This window comes from Ovis aries, chromosome 3, assembly GCF_016772045.2.
Source record: "Ovis aries strain OAR_USU_Benz2616 breed Rambouillet chromosome 3, ARS-UI_Ramb_v3.0, whole genome shotgun sequence".
NCBI classification, from domain to species: Eukaryota; Metazoa; Chordata; class Mammalia; order Artiodactyla; family Bovidae; genus Ovis; species Ovis aries.
The window spans coordinates 166,594,540-166,611,842 of NC_056056.1; the positions used below are offsets into that span (position 1 = coordinate 166,594,540).

Genomic DNA, 17,303 nt, shown 5'->3' on the forward strand with positions numbered 1-17,303 from the left:
ATGTGAGCAACACTGTGAGATAAGCATAGTTTATCTCTGACAGTCTTATAATCATGACTCCTTTAGTTGTAAATAAAGAAAAACTATCAGTACTTACACTAACCCAAATTAAATAGGTTTGGTAAGGAGGCAGTGTTTGGCAGGGCATGGTCAGTAAGCTCTTGCATAACCAAGGACCAGGGACAAAACACAGCAGACCCCACAGAAAATGAAACTTGGAGAGTCAGGAGCCAAGAGTGCACATGGACCCACAGGGGCATAAGTTCTCCTTTATCTCTGTTTCCTCCTCTTACTCATTATGCATCTAGTCCATGGGCTGCCTTTTCCAACACCTGTTGGGACCTCTCAGCTCATACAGCCAGTACTGCTGACAGCTCTCTTCTGTTGTCTTTCCTTATGTAAAATCACAATGGTGGAGTATCTGATTGGTTCAACCCTGCTTACAGGTTGATCTCTCTTGGGTCCAGTGTCCACTCAGAAACACAGCTGTGGCCATACAGTGGGGCCGCAGCAGTGTTCTCAGCAATGGACTGAGGATGATACTGACTCCTCCTCTTTTTTTCTTTTTGTCACTTAAAAAATTTTTTTTTACTTTATTTTACTTTACAATACTGTATTGGTTTTGCCATACATCAATATAAATCTGCCATGGATGTACATGTGTTCCCAATCCTGAACCTCCCTCCCACCTCCCTCCCCATACTGTCTCTCTGGGTCATCCCAGAAAGCCCCAAGCATCCTGTATCCTGCATCGAACCTAGACTGGTGATTCACTTCTTATATGATATTATACATGTTTCAATGCCATTTTCCCAAATCATCCCACCCTCACCCTCTCCCACAGAGTCCAAAAGACTGTTCTATACATCTGTGTCTCTTTTGCTAAATTCTAAATTCCATATATATGTGTTAGTATACTGTATTGGTGTTTTTCTTTCTGGCTTACTTCACTCTGTATAATCGACCCCAGTTTCATCCACCTCATTAGAACTGATTCAAATGTATTCTTTTTAATAGCTGAATAATACTCCATTGTGTATATGTACCACAGCTTTCTTATCCATTCATCCACTGATGGACATCTATCTAGGTTGCTTCCATGTCCTGGCTATTATAAACAGTGCTGCGATGAACATTGGGGTACATGTGTGTCTTTCTATTCTGCTTTCCTTGGTGTGTATGCCCAGAAGTGGGATTGCTGGGTCATAAGGCAATTCTATTTCCAGTTTTTTAAGGAATCTCCACACTGTTCTCCATAGTGACTGTACTAGTTTGCATTCCTACCAACAGTGTAGGAGGGTTCCCTTTTCTCCACACCCTCTCCAGCATTTATTGCTTGTAGACTTTTGGATCACAGCCATTCTGACTGGTGTGAAATGGTACCTCATTGTGGTTTTGATTTGCATATCTCTGATAATGAGTGATGTTGAGCATCTTTTCATGTGTTTGTTAGCCATCTGTATGTCTTCTTTGGAGAAATGTCTATTTAGTTCTTTGGCCCATTTTTTGATTGGGTCGTTTATTTTTCTGGAATGAGCTGCAGGAGTTGCTTGTATATTTTTGAGATTGATTGTTTGTCAGTTGCTTCATTTGCTATTATTTTCTCCCATTCCGAAGGCTGTCTTTTCACCTTGCTTACAGTTTCCTTTGTTATGCAAAAGCTTTTAATTTTAATTAGGTCCCATTTGTTTATTTTGCTTTTATTTCCAGTATTCTGGGAGGTGGGTCATAGAGGATCCTGCTGTGATTTATGTCGGAGAGTGTTTTGCCTATGTTCTCCCCTAGGAGTTTTATAGTTTCTGGTCTTATGTTTAGATCTTTAAGTTTGAGTTTATTTGTTTTATTTTGAGTTTATTTTTGTGTATGGTGTTAGAAAGTGATCTAGTTTCATTCTTTTACAAGTGGTTGACCAGTTTTCCCAGCACCACTTGTTAAAGAGATTGTCTTTAATCCATTGTATATTGTTGCCTCCTTTGTTGAAGATAAGAAGGTGTCCATAGGTGTGTGGATTTATCTCTGGGCTTTCTATTTTGTTCCATTGATCTATTCTATTTCTGTCTTTGTGCCAGTACCATACTGTCTTGATGACTGTGGCTTTGTAGTAGAGCCTGAAGATAGGCAGGTTGATTCCTCCTCTTTTTAAAAAATACTTATTTATTTGTCCTTGCCAGGTCTTAGTTGCAGCACACAGGACTTCGCAACTAACAGTTCACCTGCCACAGCTGAAAGATCCTACATGCCACTACTCTTCCCCTTCATTTAATCTTTCCAGTTTTTTTTTTTTTTTTTTTTTGTCAATTCCCAACTGTTCATCTTTTCTTAAACCCTTCCTGAGATCTAACCCTCTTTATTCCAGGGCTGTCTTCTCAGAAAAAAAGTGGTCTTCCAAAATCTTATTTTGGTGTAAATTCCTTTACCTGTTCTTCTGTAACATATGAATTTTAATGGTGAATTTGCAGGAAAAAAAATCCTAAAATAATTTATTATTCATCATTAAATCTTATATTTTGTGGCTATTCTGTACCTTTTCAAGTAACTGTAATTACTTTAAAGATTGTAACCTCTGAATACCTCTAAATTTCATCCTGGGAATTAGGATTATTGAATGATGTAGCAAAAGACAAATGAAACTAATAATTTGTAACTAAAATACCCAGTATTTTACCAATAAGATCAACCTCACTATATTGTCTTTTATTTCTAGAACATGATTATTGTCTGTTGCAATGAAATAGTATCTTTGTTTTTGGGTGATGAGATGGCAACTCCACTATCTGAGGTATGTATCTCTTTTAAAACTATATCTGATTCTCTCACAAGTATGTTGTTGCTATGGAAATGGAAATGCAGAAAACATCTATTATGAAAGTATCAAGGGCCTAACCCTCCTTAATTAATGTGAAAAAAGTGATAAACATGAGTTTATAACAGCATGTTATTTTGGTTAGACATATTTTTTGTTAGAAAATAAATTAGTACAGAAAATTGTGAAGAGGATAATCTTAAAATCATCTCAAACCCTCCATTCAGATAATAACCACTATTAACATTTTAGAGAATATCTTACATATTTTTCATATATAATTAGACTTCAGAATTTTTACATCAGTGGGATCATTCTGCACACACATTTTTGAACTTGTATTTTTTTAATTCAGCAATAGTGTTAACGGAGATATTTTTTGTGAAAAGTCTGCCCTGTTCAATTTAATGCCTACATAATAGTTTCTTTTGTGTATTGTCATGTCAGGCTTTATTTATATAATTAGATCTTTATTCATGGATCTTGAAGTTGATGGATTCTAGTACATGCTTATTTCACCCTTCTGCATTACCCATCCTCCAAGTTAATTGTTAGGAATAGGATTTTGGAGTAAAAAGCATATACCCATGGTCCCTGATTTACAGTCATTCAACTTATGATTTTTTAACTTTACAATATTGTGAAAGCAATACCTATTCAGTAGAACCTGTACTTTGAATTTTGAATTTTGAACTTTTCCCAGGCTAGTGATATGCAGTCTGATACTTGTAATGCTGGGCAACAGCAGTGAGCCACAGCTCCCATCAACCACCTGATCCCAAGAGGAAACAATCCACACATGTAACAACCATTCTGTTTTTAACTTTCAGTACAGTATGCAATAAATTTGCATAATAAGTATGCATGGGCTACTCAACACTTTATTGTAAAGTTGACTTTGTTTTAGATGACTGTGTCCCACTGTGGGCTAATGTAGGTGTTTTGAGCACTTTTAAGGTGTTCGCTAGGCTAAGTTCTGATGTTTGGTAGGTTAGGTATATTAAAGATATATTTGACTTGAAATATTTTCAACCCACGATGAGTTTATCCATTTATTGTTTCTGTTCAGTTGCTCAGTCGTGTCCGACTCTTTTCAACCCCATGGACTGCAGCACGCCAGGCTTCCCTGTCCTTCACCAGCTCCTGGAGTTTGCTCAACTCAACTCCATTGAGTCAGTGGTGCTATCCAACCAACTCGTCCTCTGTCATCCCCTTCTCCCTCCTGCCTTCAGTCTTTCCCAGCATCAGGGTCTTTTCTAATGAGTCAGCTCTTCGCATCAGGTGGCCAAACTATTGGAGCTTCAGCTTCAGCATCAGTCCTTCCGACGAATATTCAGGATTGATTTCCTTTCAGTCAGTTCAGTTCAGTCACTCAGTCATGTCTGACTCTTTGTGACCCCATGAACTGCAGCATGCCAGGCCTCCCTGTCTATCACCAACTCCCGGAGTCCACCAAAACCCATGTCCATTGAGTCAGAGATGACATCCAACCATCTCATCCTCCGTCGTCCCCTTCTCCTCCTGCCCCAAATCTTTCCCAGCATCAGGGTCTTTTCAAATGACTCAGCTCTTCGCATCATATTTCCTTTAGGATTGACTGGTTTGATCTCTTTGCAGATCCATTTATTGACCCATTTATTGGGACATCACAAAGAGTTGGACACTTTTCACAACCCCTTCCTAAATCAAGAAAGATCTGTATACATCTTATTGTGGTTGCTGCTGCTGCTGCTAAGTCACTTCAGTCATGTCCAACTCTGTGCGACCCCATAGATGGCAGCCCACCAGGCTCCCCTGTCCCTGGGATTCTCCAGGCAAGAGTATTGGAGTGGGTTGCCATTTCCTTCTCCAATGCATGCAAGTGAAAAGTGAAAGTGAAGTCGCTCAGTCGTGTCCGAGTCTTAGTGACCCCATGGACTGCAGCCTACCAGGCTCCTCCATCCATGGGATTTTCCAGGCAAGAGTACTGGAGTGGGGTGCCATTGCCTTCTCCTTATTGTGGTTAACCATATATAATATAAAATTTATAATTTTAATCATTTCTAAAGTGTATATATCAGTGGCATTAAGTACATTCAAAATGTTGTGCAAATATCTCCTCTATCCATCTCCACAGATTTTTCACCATCCCAATTAGAGACTTTGTACCCATTAAATAATAACTCCCATTTCCTCTCCTCCCCAAGTTCCTGGTAACCTCTGTTCTACTATTTGCCTGTTCTGAATATTACATATAAATGGAATCATACAATGTTGGTTTTTTGTGGCTATCTTACTTCATTTGGACTTCCCAGGTAGCGCTAGTGGTAGCGAATCTGCCTGCGAATGCAGGAGACATAAGAGATGCAGGGTCAGTCCTTGGGATGGAAAGATCCCCTGGAATAGGAAGTGACAACCCATTTCAGTATTTTTGCCTGGAGAATCCCATGGACAGAGGAGCCTGGTGGGCTATAGTCCATGGGGCCACAAAGAGTCGGACGTGACTGAGTGACCAACACACACATTTCATTTAACACAATGTTTTCAGAGTTCATCCATGTTTTAGCATGTATCAGTACTGCATTCCTTTTTAAGACTAAATAATATTCCATTGTATGCATATACCATATTTATTTATCCACTCCTCTGTGGATAGATGAACATTCGAGGTGTTTCTACTTTTTGGCTCTTGTAAATGCTACTATAAACATGAGTGTATACGTATCTAGGTACGTACCTAGGAGAGGAATTGGTGGCTCATATGGTAATTCTGTGCTTAACTTTTTAAGGAACGCCCAACAGCTGCATCATTTCACATTCCCATCAACAGTGCAAGAGGGTTCTAAAATCTCCATTTCTTCACCAACACTTATTTTCTCTTTGTTGCAAATAGCCATCTTAATGGATGTAAAGTGGTACCTCATTGTGATTTTGACTTGCATTTCTCTAAAACTAATTTAATTGAGAATCCTTCATGTGCCGATTACCCTTTTGTATATCTTTGGAGAAATGTCTGTTCACTCCTTTGCCCTTTTTGAATGGGCATATACAATTTAGTGTATAATTGCAAATGGCCACAAGTTTTCTCTCTTATCTGCAGTAGTGAGAGGCCCAGTTTACCCACATACCCATCCACACTAGTTCTCTTCCTGTTTCTGCTCTCTCTCTCCCTCCCCCTTACACCCCTCCTCCCCTCCTCGTCATTCTGTTCTTCTAACTGTTGGACACATAACAAGTAAAAAATGACATTTTCAATTATTTTATATTTATTAATAGTAAGGCCAAATATAGTTCATATTTTTTTGGCAGTCTGAGTTTCTCCTTTTGTGGAATGGTGTTTATTCATGTAACTGATCAACAAATACATAGAGTGAGTTGCCTAGGTGTCAGGAACTCTTTTATAGACCCTAGAGAGCCTGCTGTGAACACGCAACAAGGACCCCACTCTCTTGGAGCTGCTATTATTTTGTGGAGGGAAACAGTAAATAAATAAATAAGATAATACCACACTTTGTTAAGTGCTATGAAGGAAAAAACAGAGCAAGATGTTAGAGCAGGGTTGGCAAACTGTGCCCAGTTGGCACACTTACTTGGCCAACTGCCTGTTTGTAAATAAAGTTTTATTGGAACACAGCCATGTTCATTTGTTTACCAGTGGGTCTAAAGCTGCTTTCAAACTACAACAGCAGAGCTGAATGGTTTTGACAGAGACCATATAACCCACAAAGCCTAAATCGTTTACTATCTGGCCCTTTACAGAAAAAGAGCACTTATCCCTGTGATAGAAAGTAACAGAGAATGGGTCAGCAGGTTAGATAGGTGATAAGGGGAGACTTCACTTAGGAGATTACATTTCAGTAAGTCTTGAAACATTACACTGTGTCCCTACCACTAGTGCTTTTGCTTCTCTGGAGCAGGGGCGATGCTATCTCAATCTTTGAATGAATTCTTATGGTGCCTTGTACAGGACATCACTTGGTTACTGTTTCTTGAACTGAATTAAATTCTCTTTAATTTTCAATACCTGAAATTTAATATCTGCTTAATGCTTTTTTCATTTGGCCATTCATTCTTTTTCCATTTTTTTAAATGAAGAACTTAATTTTTTATTGTGGAAATGTGTAGAATTACTGCAGCAGACCATTGGTAATTTAAAAAAATCAGGATTAAGTCTCATTTTGTACAAACTGTGGTTTACAAGGGCTTCCCTGGTGAATCAGATGGTAAAGAATCTGCCTGCAATGCAGGAGGATGTCACAGAAAAAAATTGATTTTTTAAGACACACGATTTATAACATTAACAGGCTTTGGCTCCTGACAGACTGGGGTTGAAATCCCAGCCTTGGATCTTGTTTGACCCAAGGCAAATTATTCAACTTCTCTAAGCTTCAGTTTTCTCAGATATAAAGTGGGATAATAATACCAATAATGCCTCACAATTGTGAGGATTAAAGTAAATAAAGTATGTTAGTATTGGGAGTAGAGTCTAGTGCAAATAGGGGTTTCTCAGGTGGTACTAGTGGTAAAGAACCTGCTTGCCAATACAGGAAACCTAAAAGACGCACGTTCAATCCCTGGGTCAGGAAGATCCCCTGGAGGAGGGCATGGTAACTTCCTCCATATTCTTGCCTGGAGAATCTCATGTACAGAGGTGCCTTGTGGGCTACCGTCTATGGGGTCACAAAGAGTCGAACATGACTGAAATGACTAGCACAGCATCAGTTCAGTTCAGTCGCTCAGTTGTGTCCGACTCTTTGCGACCCCATGAATTGCAGCACGCCAGGCCTCCCTGTTCATCACCATCTCCCGGAGTTCACTCAGACTCACGTCCATCGAGTCCGTGAGGCCATCCAGCCATCTCATCCTCGGTCATCCCCTTCTCCTCCTACCCCCAATCCCTCCCAGCATCACAGTCTTTTCCAATGAGTCAACTCTTTGCATGAGGTGGCCAAAGTACTGGAGTTTCAGCTTTAGCATCATTCCTTCCAAAGAAATACCAGGGTTGATCTCCTTCAGAATGGACTGATTGGATCTCCTTGCAGTCCAAGAGACTCTCAAGAGTCTTCTCCAACACCACAGTTCAAAAGCATCAATTCTTCAGTGCTCAGCCTTCTTCACAGTCCAGCTCTCACATCCATACAAGACCACAGGAAAACCATAGCCTTGACTAGATGGACCTTAGTTGGCAAAGTAATGTCTCTGCTTTTGGATATGCTGTCTAGATTGGTCATAACTTTTCTTCCAAGGAGTAAGCCTCTTTTAATTTCATGGCTGCAATCACCATCTGCAGTGATTTTGGAGCCCCAAAATATAAAGTCTGACACTGTTTCCACTGTTTCCCCATCTATTTCCCATGAAGTGATGGGACCGGATGCCATGATCTTTGTTTTCTGAATGTTGAGCTTTAAGCCACCTTTTTCGCTCTCCTCTTTCACTTTCATCAAGAGGCTTTTTAGTTCCTCTTCACTTTCTGCCATAAGGGTGGTGTCATCTGCATATCTGAGGTGATTGATATTTCTCCTGGCAATCTTGATTCCAGCTTGTGTTTCTTCCAGTCCAGTGTTTCTCATGATGTACTCTGCATAGAAGTTAAATAAGCAGGGTGACAAGATACAGCCTTGACACACTCCTTTTCCTATTTGGAACCAGTCTGTTGTTCCATATCCAGTTCTAACTGTTGCTTCCTGAACTGCATACAAATTTCTCAAGAGGCAGGTTAGGTGCTGTGGTATTCCCATCTCTTTCAGAATTTTCCACAGTTTATTGTGATCCACACAGTCAAAGGCTTTGGCATAGTCAATAAAGCAGAAATAGATGTTTTTCTGGAACTCTCTTGCTTTTCCCATGATCCAGAGGATGTTGGCAATTTGATCTCTGGTTCCTCTGCCTTTTCTAAAACCAGCTTGAACATCAGGGATTTCACGGTTCACGTATTGCTGAAGCCTGGCTTGGAGGATTTTGAGCATTACTTTACTAGCATGTGAGATGAGTGCAATTGTATGGTAGTTTGAGCATTCTTTGGCATTGCCTTTCTTTGGAATTGGAATGAAAACTGACCTTTTCCAGTCCTGTGGCCACTGCTGAGTTTTCCAAATTTGCTGGCATATTGAGTGCAGCACTTTCACAGCATCATCTTTCAGGATTTGAAACAGCTCAACTGGAATTCCATCACCTCCACTAGCTTTGTTCGTAGTGATGCTTTCTGAGGCCCACTTGACTTCACTTTCTAAGATGTCTGGCTCTAGGTTAGTGATCACATCATCATGATTATCTGAGTCATGAAGATCTTTTTGTACAGTTCTTCCATGTATTCTTGCCACCTCTTCTTAATATCTTCTGCTTGCTAGAGCAAATAAATGTTTAGTAAATTATTAACTATTTCATTGTCATCATTATCTTTACCATGGTCCTGCAAAGTATGTTTCAATTCTTCAGCTCTAGTCAACTAATTTCAACTGATTTTTAAGATACAAATTTGTTCTGAAACATTGACAGAAATGGAGAGCAATGGTGCTAAAGATAGGGAGAAAACCAGGAGTCATTTTCTGTTCCTGTAATATAAATCACTGTTGGATCTTAGAGAAATTCCGTCAAGGTGCAAGATTCCAACATGAGATCCCAATCTTCAGTGTTTGGTCCAAGAGAAAGTGCCTCCAATTGACCCCATGCTAACCCCTCCACTGAGAGCTAGACTTACCTGATAGTGCTGGATGGACCATGGGCATTTACAAGTTTGTTCCAAGAAATAAATTGTCAGACAAATACAATTACATGCCTTTTTTTTTTTTTTTTTTGTCACTGGGATGAGATCTTGCTGTTTAGTTCCTTAACGAACCTACCTATTATAATGCCTTTGCTTGTATTGCCTCTTCTTGATTTAAATAAATATTGCCACATAGCTTGTGACAAAAAGAACCTGCAAGTAGCAAGGAAATGAAGTAAGAGAATGAGTGCTCCATGCTGACCTTCTTAGCACAGAATGGAAATGACAATTAGGTATACTTTTGGTGTGCCAGCAATGAAGCTATCCTTTTATTGCCTACATAAGTTCAAATTGCTACAGTTTCCAAGTTGTCAGACAGGATTCAAATATGATGCTGAAAATATTCTTTCCGCTCTTGCTGTGACTAACTGTGGGGAGGACTAAGTCATCTTACACAACTCCCTGTTCATTGGTAATTATTGACTTCCAGCTGTATGCAGAACATTGTTGCAGCCATTTTGGGAAAGTGCAGTTGGCCACAACATCCGATAAAGCATTCCTAATTTCTAGGCCTCTTCCTGCTCTAAGCAGACACTGCTCCTGGCAAACTGCTTAGCCAGTTTTAAAAAATTCAGCTGCTATGGAGTTGCTGTGTGTTTATACACAGAAGACAGCGGAAAAACTATGTGGATTCTCAACATACCCTTTGAAATAGCTATGCAGTTTTTCTGGGTGTTGGATGGGGTTGCATGTGTCCCAGTTTATGTAGGAGAGCTTCCATATCACTTTTTGGGAAGCTGTTAAGTCCAAGAGGGTAGTGTTATGCTTTTTAACTTCCTTTGGCTAATTCTGTTACATGACTGTATACCTCTTGGTTTCTTTTTAACAAAATTTCCCAAATGGTAACAAAGACAATACCATCTTTAAACTGTCATTTACAGCATGGAAAACAAGCTATGCTATATATTAAGTATTAAAAAATTAATTCTATTAATATAACTTCTTTTCGTTGAGAGTTGCAGGGTGTTTTGGTACCAGCTAAGAGCTGTCTGAATAGATTTTATGGATATCAAGAATTACATCTTTCTTCTGTGAGACATTATCATTCTGTCCTCAAGTGAAGAGTATCCTTTGTATGTAAGTTCATGAGACATCCACTTAATATTCTTATATTCTTTTGAAGACAATGCCGGATGACATCATTTCCACTCTGCTTTTAAGACACGGCTCTGACTTTGATTCCATCTGCTCACTGTTCACTTCCAACTGTCAAATTTGGCTAAGGGAAAAAGAAAGCCCTTAAGAAAAGGCCAGACTATTAATGTGCTCTTCAAAATGCTAAGAAAAGGCTAAGCTGTTTATAGCATTTTCAAAACGCTCATCTCTCAGAGATTTACCAGCAACAGTGTCAAGGTGAAACAGCTCTCACTCATCCAGGAACCAAGAGCCTTTGTGTTCTCTGTGCTCAAAGCACTGGTCCCACTTTTGTCAGACATGCAATTGGGGGTATAATGATACTTGGATGTAATTTAAGCCAAAATATAGTCATGAACCTGATATTGTGTATTTACTGGAAAAGTGGCGAGAAGTGTGTGTGCTGCTTGAGAAAGCAAGCCTGGCTTCATTTCAGATACAGCTGTATTTCAGAATCAAGGGGACAGTTTCCCAAAGTTGAGTCACTTTATATAACCTCAAAGGCGGTGAGAGGCAAGGACATTATTAGCAGATCTGTTCATTGCGTTCTATCTCATTGCAAACTGAATTAAGTGCTTAGTTTTCATTCACTTCATCCATTTTTTGGTAATGGTTTTGTCTTGATTAAAAAACTGGTCCCTTAACAGTGGGATTATAATGCACTTTAGGGGGATGCTGATTTTTGCCCCATATTTCTGAGTCAGTGGACAGATCTTTTGAAATGTTCTGAATTAGAGTTCTTTATATTCAAATAAATCTACAAAGGAGGAACTCGTGTAAATTTACCCATTTTCCTTGTTATACTTTGGACACCAGCCTTTTTGAGATTTTTGCCCTTATTTCCCCTGTCTCTCAGGCAGCTGATACTGCCATTATGTGCTCTTCTCAACCACCTGTGAGAGAACAGCATGGTGGAAAGAGCGCTCTACGAACACTCGAGCCCCAGTGTTACTCCTGTGGACAAGCTATTTGTCCTTAAAGACCTCAGGTCAATCCCGTGTTGTTGACGATCTCAGAAGCAATGTATTTCAGCAGATAAAAGCATGATTTGATTCTTAGTTCCACCATCTATTATGATGTGATGGTGAGCTACTCACATTTCCTTCTCTGCTTCAGCTCCTTATCATTACTTTGATGATAGCTCCTCCTCGTGTAGGATTACTTTAGAGACAGTGCATAAACATCTGATATACTACCTGTCAACACCATGTGTAAGCTTCCAATACACTGTAGCCATCTTTTTTCCCCCAGACTTAAAATAGTGGGAAATGATTCATTTCTTCATTTGATCATTAGTAACTCTCTGCATTAGTGACCTTTGGCCTATCTGAATGCTTGCAACTTTTCAAAAGAGCAAATAGACATTTAATATAATCTTAATATTATTTTTCAACCATTCTTCATTATAGACTCACATGAAATAAAAATATAATAATGTAGTACAGCATGAAGCTATATTTTGACAATATCACAAGCAGGATATTGACATTAATAAAGTCAGACTACATAACAATTTCATCACAACAAGGACCCCTCCTGTTGTCCTTTTATAGAGTCGCCCCCAACTCTCACACCCCACCCTGGCCCTGACTGTTGACAATGACTAATCTATTTTCCATTTCTATAGTTTTGTCATTTCAAGAATGTTGTATTCGAACCATACAGTATGTAAGCTTTGAGGATTGGTATTTTTTCCTTCTCAGCTTAATTTTCTGGAGAACCGGTAAACTATGCTTTTGATAACAAAAAAATCCATATAAATATTGACACATTTTACTTTGGCCACACAATTAGCATTAGCCCAAGAGTGCCTGAAGTGGTACCAGGCACACAATATGGGTTTAGATGTTCAGGGAGGCTCAGGGTGGATCCCACTCTGTTTGATTCATCTTCTTACTGCCTCTCCTCCTTCTCTTCCTCCTTCTCTTTCCTTGCCCTCTTCCCCTCCACATCCTCTTATTAATATTGACAGACCAAAGGCTGATTGCTCAAGTTAGAGATACTGAAAAAAAAAAAAACTAAAAAGAAATACTTTATGTGCAATTGCTTTGTAAGTTGTATGCTCTGCTACACTTCTTATCAGAAATTGCAAGTCAGTGGTGGCCACGCTATAAGAATGGTTGGCAGCTGCTTGCGGTGTGTATGGATGTGAACAAAGGAGTTAGCATGAGCAGTATTGCCTCCACACACTAGAGCTCACAGGGCTACCCTCTAGTTTCTGCTGCAGTGGGAGCTGCTGACCAGCAAAGCCCTTCATGCTTTCACTCTCACCAACAAAGTCCCCTGAACAAAATGCCAACATCAGTTCACATTCTTTGTAAGTCTTTGCTCTGAAAAAGAGCCCCCTGTTTAGAGTTGCCTGATGTTAAGCTCACTGAACTCCTTCATAAAAAAAGCATCAAGAAATGCCAAGTATTGTTCAAACTCTGGAGTTTTCATTTCAGTCTCCCAGGTCAAAAGCCCATAAGCAGACCAGTCACAGCTGTTCAGGAGGGAACCCAGCGTCAGCATTTGTACCCAGTTAGAGTGTTTCTTCCTGTAACTTTGCTGCTGAGAGTGAATGACCTGACCTTTAAGTGGAGTCAAACCCTTATGCTGATGGAATGTCCCCTATCCAGAAATACAATCAGGGGAGAGCAAGCTTGCCAGAGTGTATGTGTCTGAGTCAGGATAGCTTAGGCTATGTTCTATGAACAAATACCCCATGAACTGGCAATAAAGGTTTATTTCTCATAAAAGTCGGCAAGGGGAGGGCAACTCACCTTCAACTTGTAACTGTGCTATCTGGACTACCTGGCTTCCCAGTCAGAGGAGAAGAGGGCTGGGGAATTTTGCAGGATGTTTTTAAGTTGGGTAATTATAGATATTCAGGTTTGCCTGTAGCAGTCACAGTGTATACCTGTTGATTTGGTGTCATAGCTGATATGGTTGGTGGTGGTTTAGTCACTAAGTTGTGTCTGACTCTTTTGTGACCCCATGAACTATAGGCCGCCAGACTCCTCTGTCCATGAGATTTCCCAGGCGAAAATACTGGAGTGGGTTAACATTTCCTTCTCAGGGTATCTTCCTGACCCAGGGATTGAACCCTCATCTCCTGCATTGTTATACAGTAAGCAAAAACAAGACCAGGAGCTGACTGTGGCTCAGATCATGAACTCCTTATTGCCAAATTCAGACTTAAATTGAAGAAAGTAGGGAAAACCACTAGACCATTCAGGTATGACCTAAGTCAAATCGATTTAGATTATACACTGGAAGTGAGAAATAGATTCAAGGGATTAGATCTGATAGAGTATGTGAAGAACTATGAATAGAGGTTCATGACATCATACAGGAGGCAGTGATCAAGACCATCCCCAAGAAAAAGAAATGCAAAAAGACAAAATGGTTGTCTGACGAGGCCTTACAAATAGCTGAGAAAAGAAGAGAAGCTAAAGGCAAAGGAGAAAAGGAAAGACATACCATTTGAATGCAGACTTCCAAAGAATAGCAAGGAGAGATAAAGCCTTCATCAGTGATCAATGTGAAAAACTGAGGAAAACAATAGACTGGGGAAGATTGGAGATCTCTTCAAGAAAATCAGAGATATCAAGGGAACATTTCATGCAAAGATGAGCACAATAATGGACAGAAATCGTATGGACCTAACAGAAGCAGAAGATATTAAGAGGTGGCAAGAATACACAGAACTACACAAAAAAGATCTTCATGATCCAGATAACCATGATGGTATGATCACTTACCTAGAGCCAGACATCCTGGAATGTGGAGTCAAGTGGGCCATAGGACATATCACTATGAACAAAGCTAGTGGAGGTGATGGAATTCCAGTTGAGCTGTTTCAAATCCTGAAAGATGATGCTGTGAAAGTGCTGCACTCAATATGCCAGCAAATTTGGAAAACTCAGCAGTGGCCACAGGACTGGAAAGTCAGTTTTCATTCCAATTCCAAAGAAAGGCAATGCCAAAGAATGCTCAAACTACCGCACAATTGCACTCATCTCACATGCTAGTAAAGTAATGCTCAAAATCCTCCAAGCCAGGCTTCAGTAATACGTGAACCGTGAACTCCTGATGTTCAAGCTGGTTTTAGAAAAGGCAGAGGAGTCCATCAGCAGATGAATGGATAAGAAAGCTGTGGTACATATACACAATGGAGTATTACTCAGCCGTAAAAAAGAATTCATTTGAATCAGTTCTGATGAGATGGATGAAACTGGAGCCGATTATACAGAGTGAAGTAAGCCGGAAAGAAAAACACCAATACAGTATACTAACACATATATATGGAATTTAGGAAGATGGCAATGACAACCCTGTATGCAAGACAGGAAAAAAGACACAGATGTCTATAACGGACTTTTGGACTCAGAGGGAGAGGGAGAGGGTGGGATGATTTGGGAGAATGGCATTCTAACATGTATACTATCATGTAAGAATTGAATCGCCAGTCTATGTCTGACGCAGGATACAGCATGCTTGGGGCTGGTGCATGGGGATGACCCAGAGAGATGTTATGGGGAGGGAGGTGGGAGGGGGGTTCATGTTTGGGAACGCATGTAAGAATTAAATATTTTAAAATTAAAAAATAATAATAAAGAAAAAAAAGAAAAGAAAAGGCAGAGGAACTAGAGATCAAATTGCCAACATCTGCTGGATCACGGAAAAAGCAAGAGAGTTCCAGAAAAACATCTATTTCTGCTTTATTGACTATGCCAAAGCCTTTGACTGTGTGGATCACAATAAACTGTGGAAAATTCTGAAAGAGATGGGAATACAGACCACCTGACCTGCCTCTTGAGAAATCTGTATGCAGGTCAGGAAGCAACAGTTAGAACTGGACATGGAACAACAGACTGGTTCCAAATAGGAAAAGGAGTGTGTCAAGGCTATATCTTGTCACCCTGCTTATTTAACTTCTATGCAGAGTACATCATGAGAAACACTGGACTGGAAGAAACACAAGCTGGAATCAAGATTGCCAGGAGAAATATCAATCACCTCAGATATGCAGATGACACCACCCTTATGGCAGAAAGTGAAGAAGATCTAAAAAGCCTCTTGATGAAAGTGAAAGAGGAGAGCGAAAAAGGTGGCTTAAAGCTCAACATTCAGAAAACAAAGATCATGGCATCCGGTCCCATCACTTCATGGGAAACAGATGGGGAAACAGTGTCAGACTTTATTTTTTTGGGCTCCAGAATCACTGCAGATGGTGACTGCAGCCATGAAATTAAAAGACACTTACTCCTTGGAAGAAAAGTTATGACCAACCTAGATAGTATATGAAAAAGCAGAGGCATTACTTTGCCGACTAAGGTCCATCTAGTCAAAGCTATAGTTTTTCCTGTGGTCATGTATGGATGTGAGAGTTGGACTGTGAAGAAAGCTGAGCACCGAAGAATTGATGGTTTTGAACTGTGGTGTTAGAGAAGACTCTTGAGAGTCCCTTGGACTGCAAGGAGATCCAACCAGTCCATTCTGAAGGAGATCAGCCCTGGGATTTCTTTGGAAGGAATGATGCTAAAGCTGAAACTCCAGTACTTTGGCCACCTCATGCAAAGAGCTGACTCATTGGAAAAGACTGTGATGCTGGGAGGGATTGGGGGCAGGAGGAGAAGGGGACGACCGAGGATGAGATGGCTGGATGGCCTCACAGACTCGATGGACGTGAGTCTGAGTGAACTCCAGGAGATGGTGATGAACAGGGAGGCCTGGCGTGCTGCAATTCATGGGGTCACAAAGAGTCGGACACAACTGAGTGGCTGAACTGAACTGAAATGAACCAGGAATTGGTAATGAACAGGGAAGCTCGGCATGCTGCAGTCCATGGGGTCGCAAAGAGTTAGACATGACTGAGTGATTGAACTGAACTGAACTGAACTCCTGCACTGCAGGCAGATTCTTTACTGCTGAGCTACCAAGGAAGCCCAGTAGTTAATATACTTCCCTTTATTCTCAAAAGTCTTCCAGTTTAGACAATAAATTAAGGTGACCATTTATAAGGGCCAGCATGGAATCCGTGTCATAATTTCTACTCAGATCCTCTTGGCCTCACCCTAGTGTGCAAGGATGTAGAGAACCATGGAGGAACAAGTATGTACTTTATTTGTACCAATAACTTCTGGCACTGTAGGCATCTGCAGAAATGCCATGAATTTTTTAAACACTTAATTCAGTAACTTCAATTACCAAGCTCTGTTGAGAAGATATGATATAAATGTGATACTCTTCTGAACTAAGCTGTCTCATTTAATCGCATGTTTTTGTAGGCTGAATCATGCTCTCCCTCCAAGAGATGTGTACACCCTAACCCCTAGAACCCAGTATTTTATACAACCTGACAGACTTTGTAGATCAGGTTTGGGATATTGAGGTGGCAGTGATTATCCTGAATTATTTGCATGGGCCCTAAATGTAGTCCCAAGTATCCCTGTCAAAGGGTGGCAGAGGGAGACTTGACAGCAGAAGAGGAGATGGCAAAGTGATGATGGGAGCCAAGATTGGAGTGATGTGCTCTGAGGATGGAAAAGGCAGCCATATTCCAAGACAGGTGGACTCTAGAGGCTAAAATAGGCAAAGAAACAGATTCTTTGCTGACAGCCTCCAGGAGGAACCAGCCCT

At 40.3% G+C, this 17,303-nt stretch overlaps 1 protein-coding gene across 6 annotated transcripts in view; it reads left to right on the forward strand.

Moving 5' to 3' along the window:
• Positions 1-17,303, forward strand: part of CFAP54 (cilia and flagella associated protein 54) — a 330,206-nt gene that overhangs the window by 299,289 nt on the left and 13,614 nt on the right. For 5 of the 6 annotated variants that reach the window (XM_015094809.4, XM_060413069.1, XM_060413070.1 and 2 more), the window contains one exon: positions 2,705-2,779. In XM_015094809.4, coding sequence (XP_014950295.2) covers positions 2,705-2,779 — 75 coding nt within the window. Of the gene's footprint in view, positions 1-2,704; positions 2,780-10,507; positions 10,623-17,303 lie in introns of all 6 variants that reach the window. The other variant, XM_027967634.3, reaches the window with a different exon arrangement.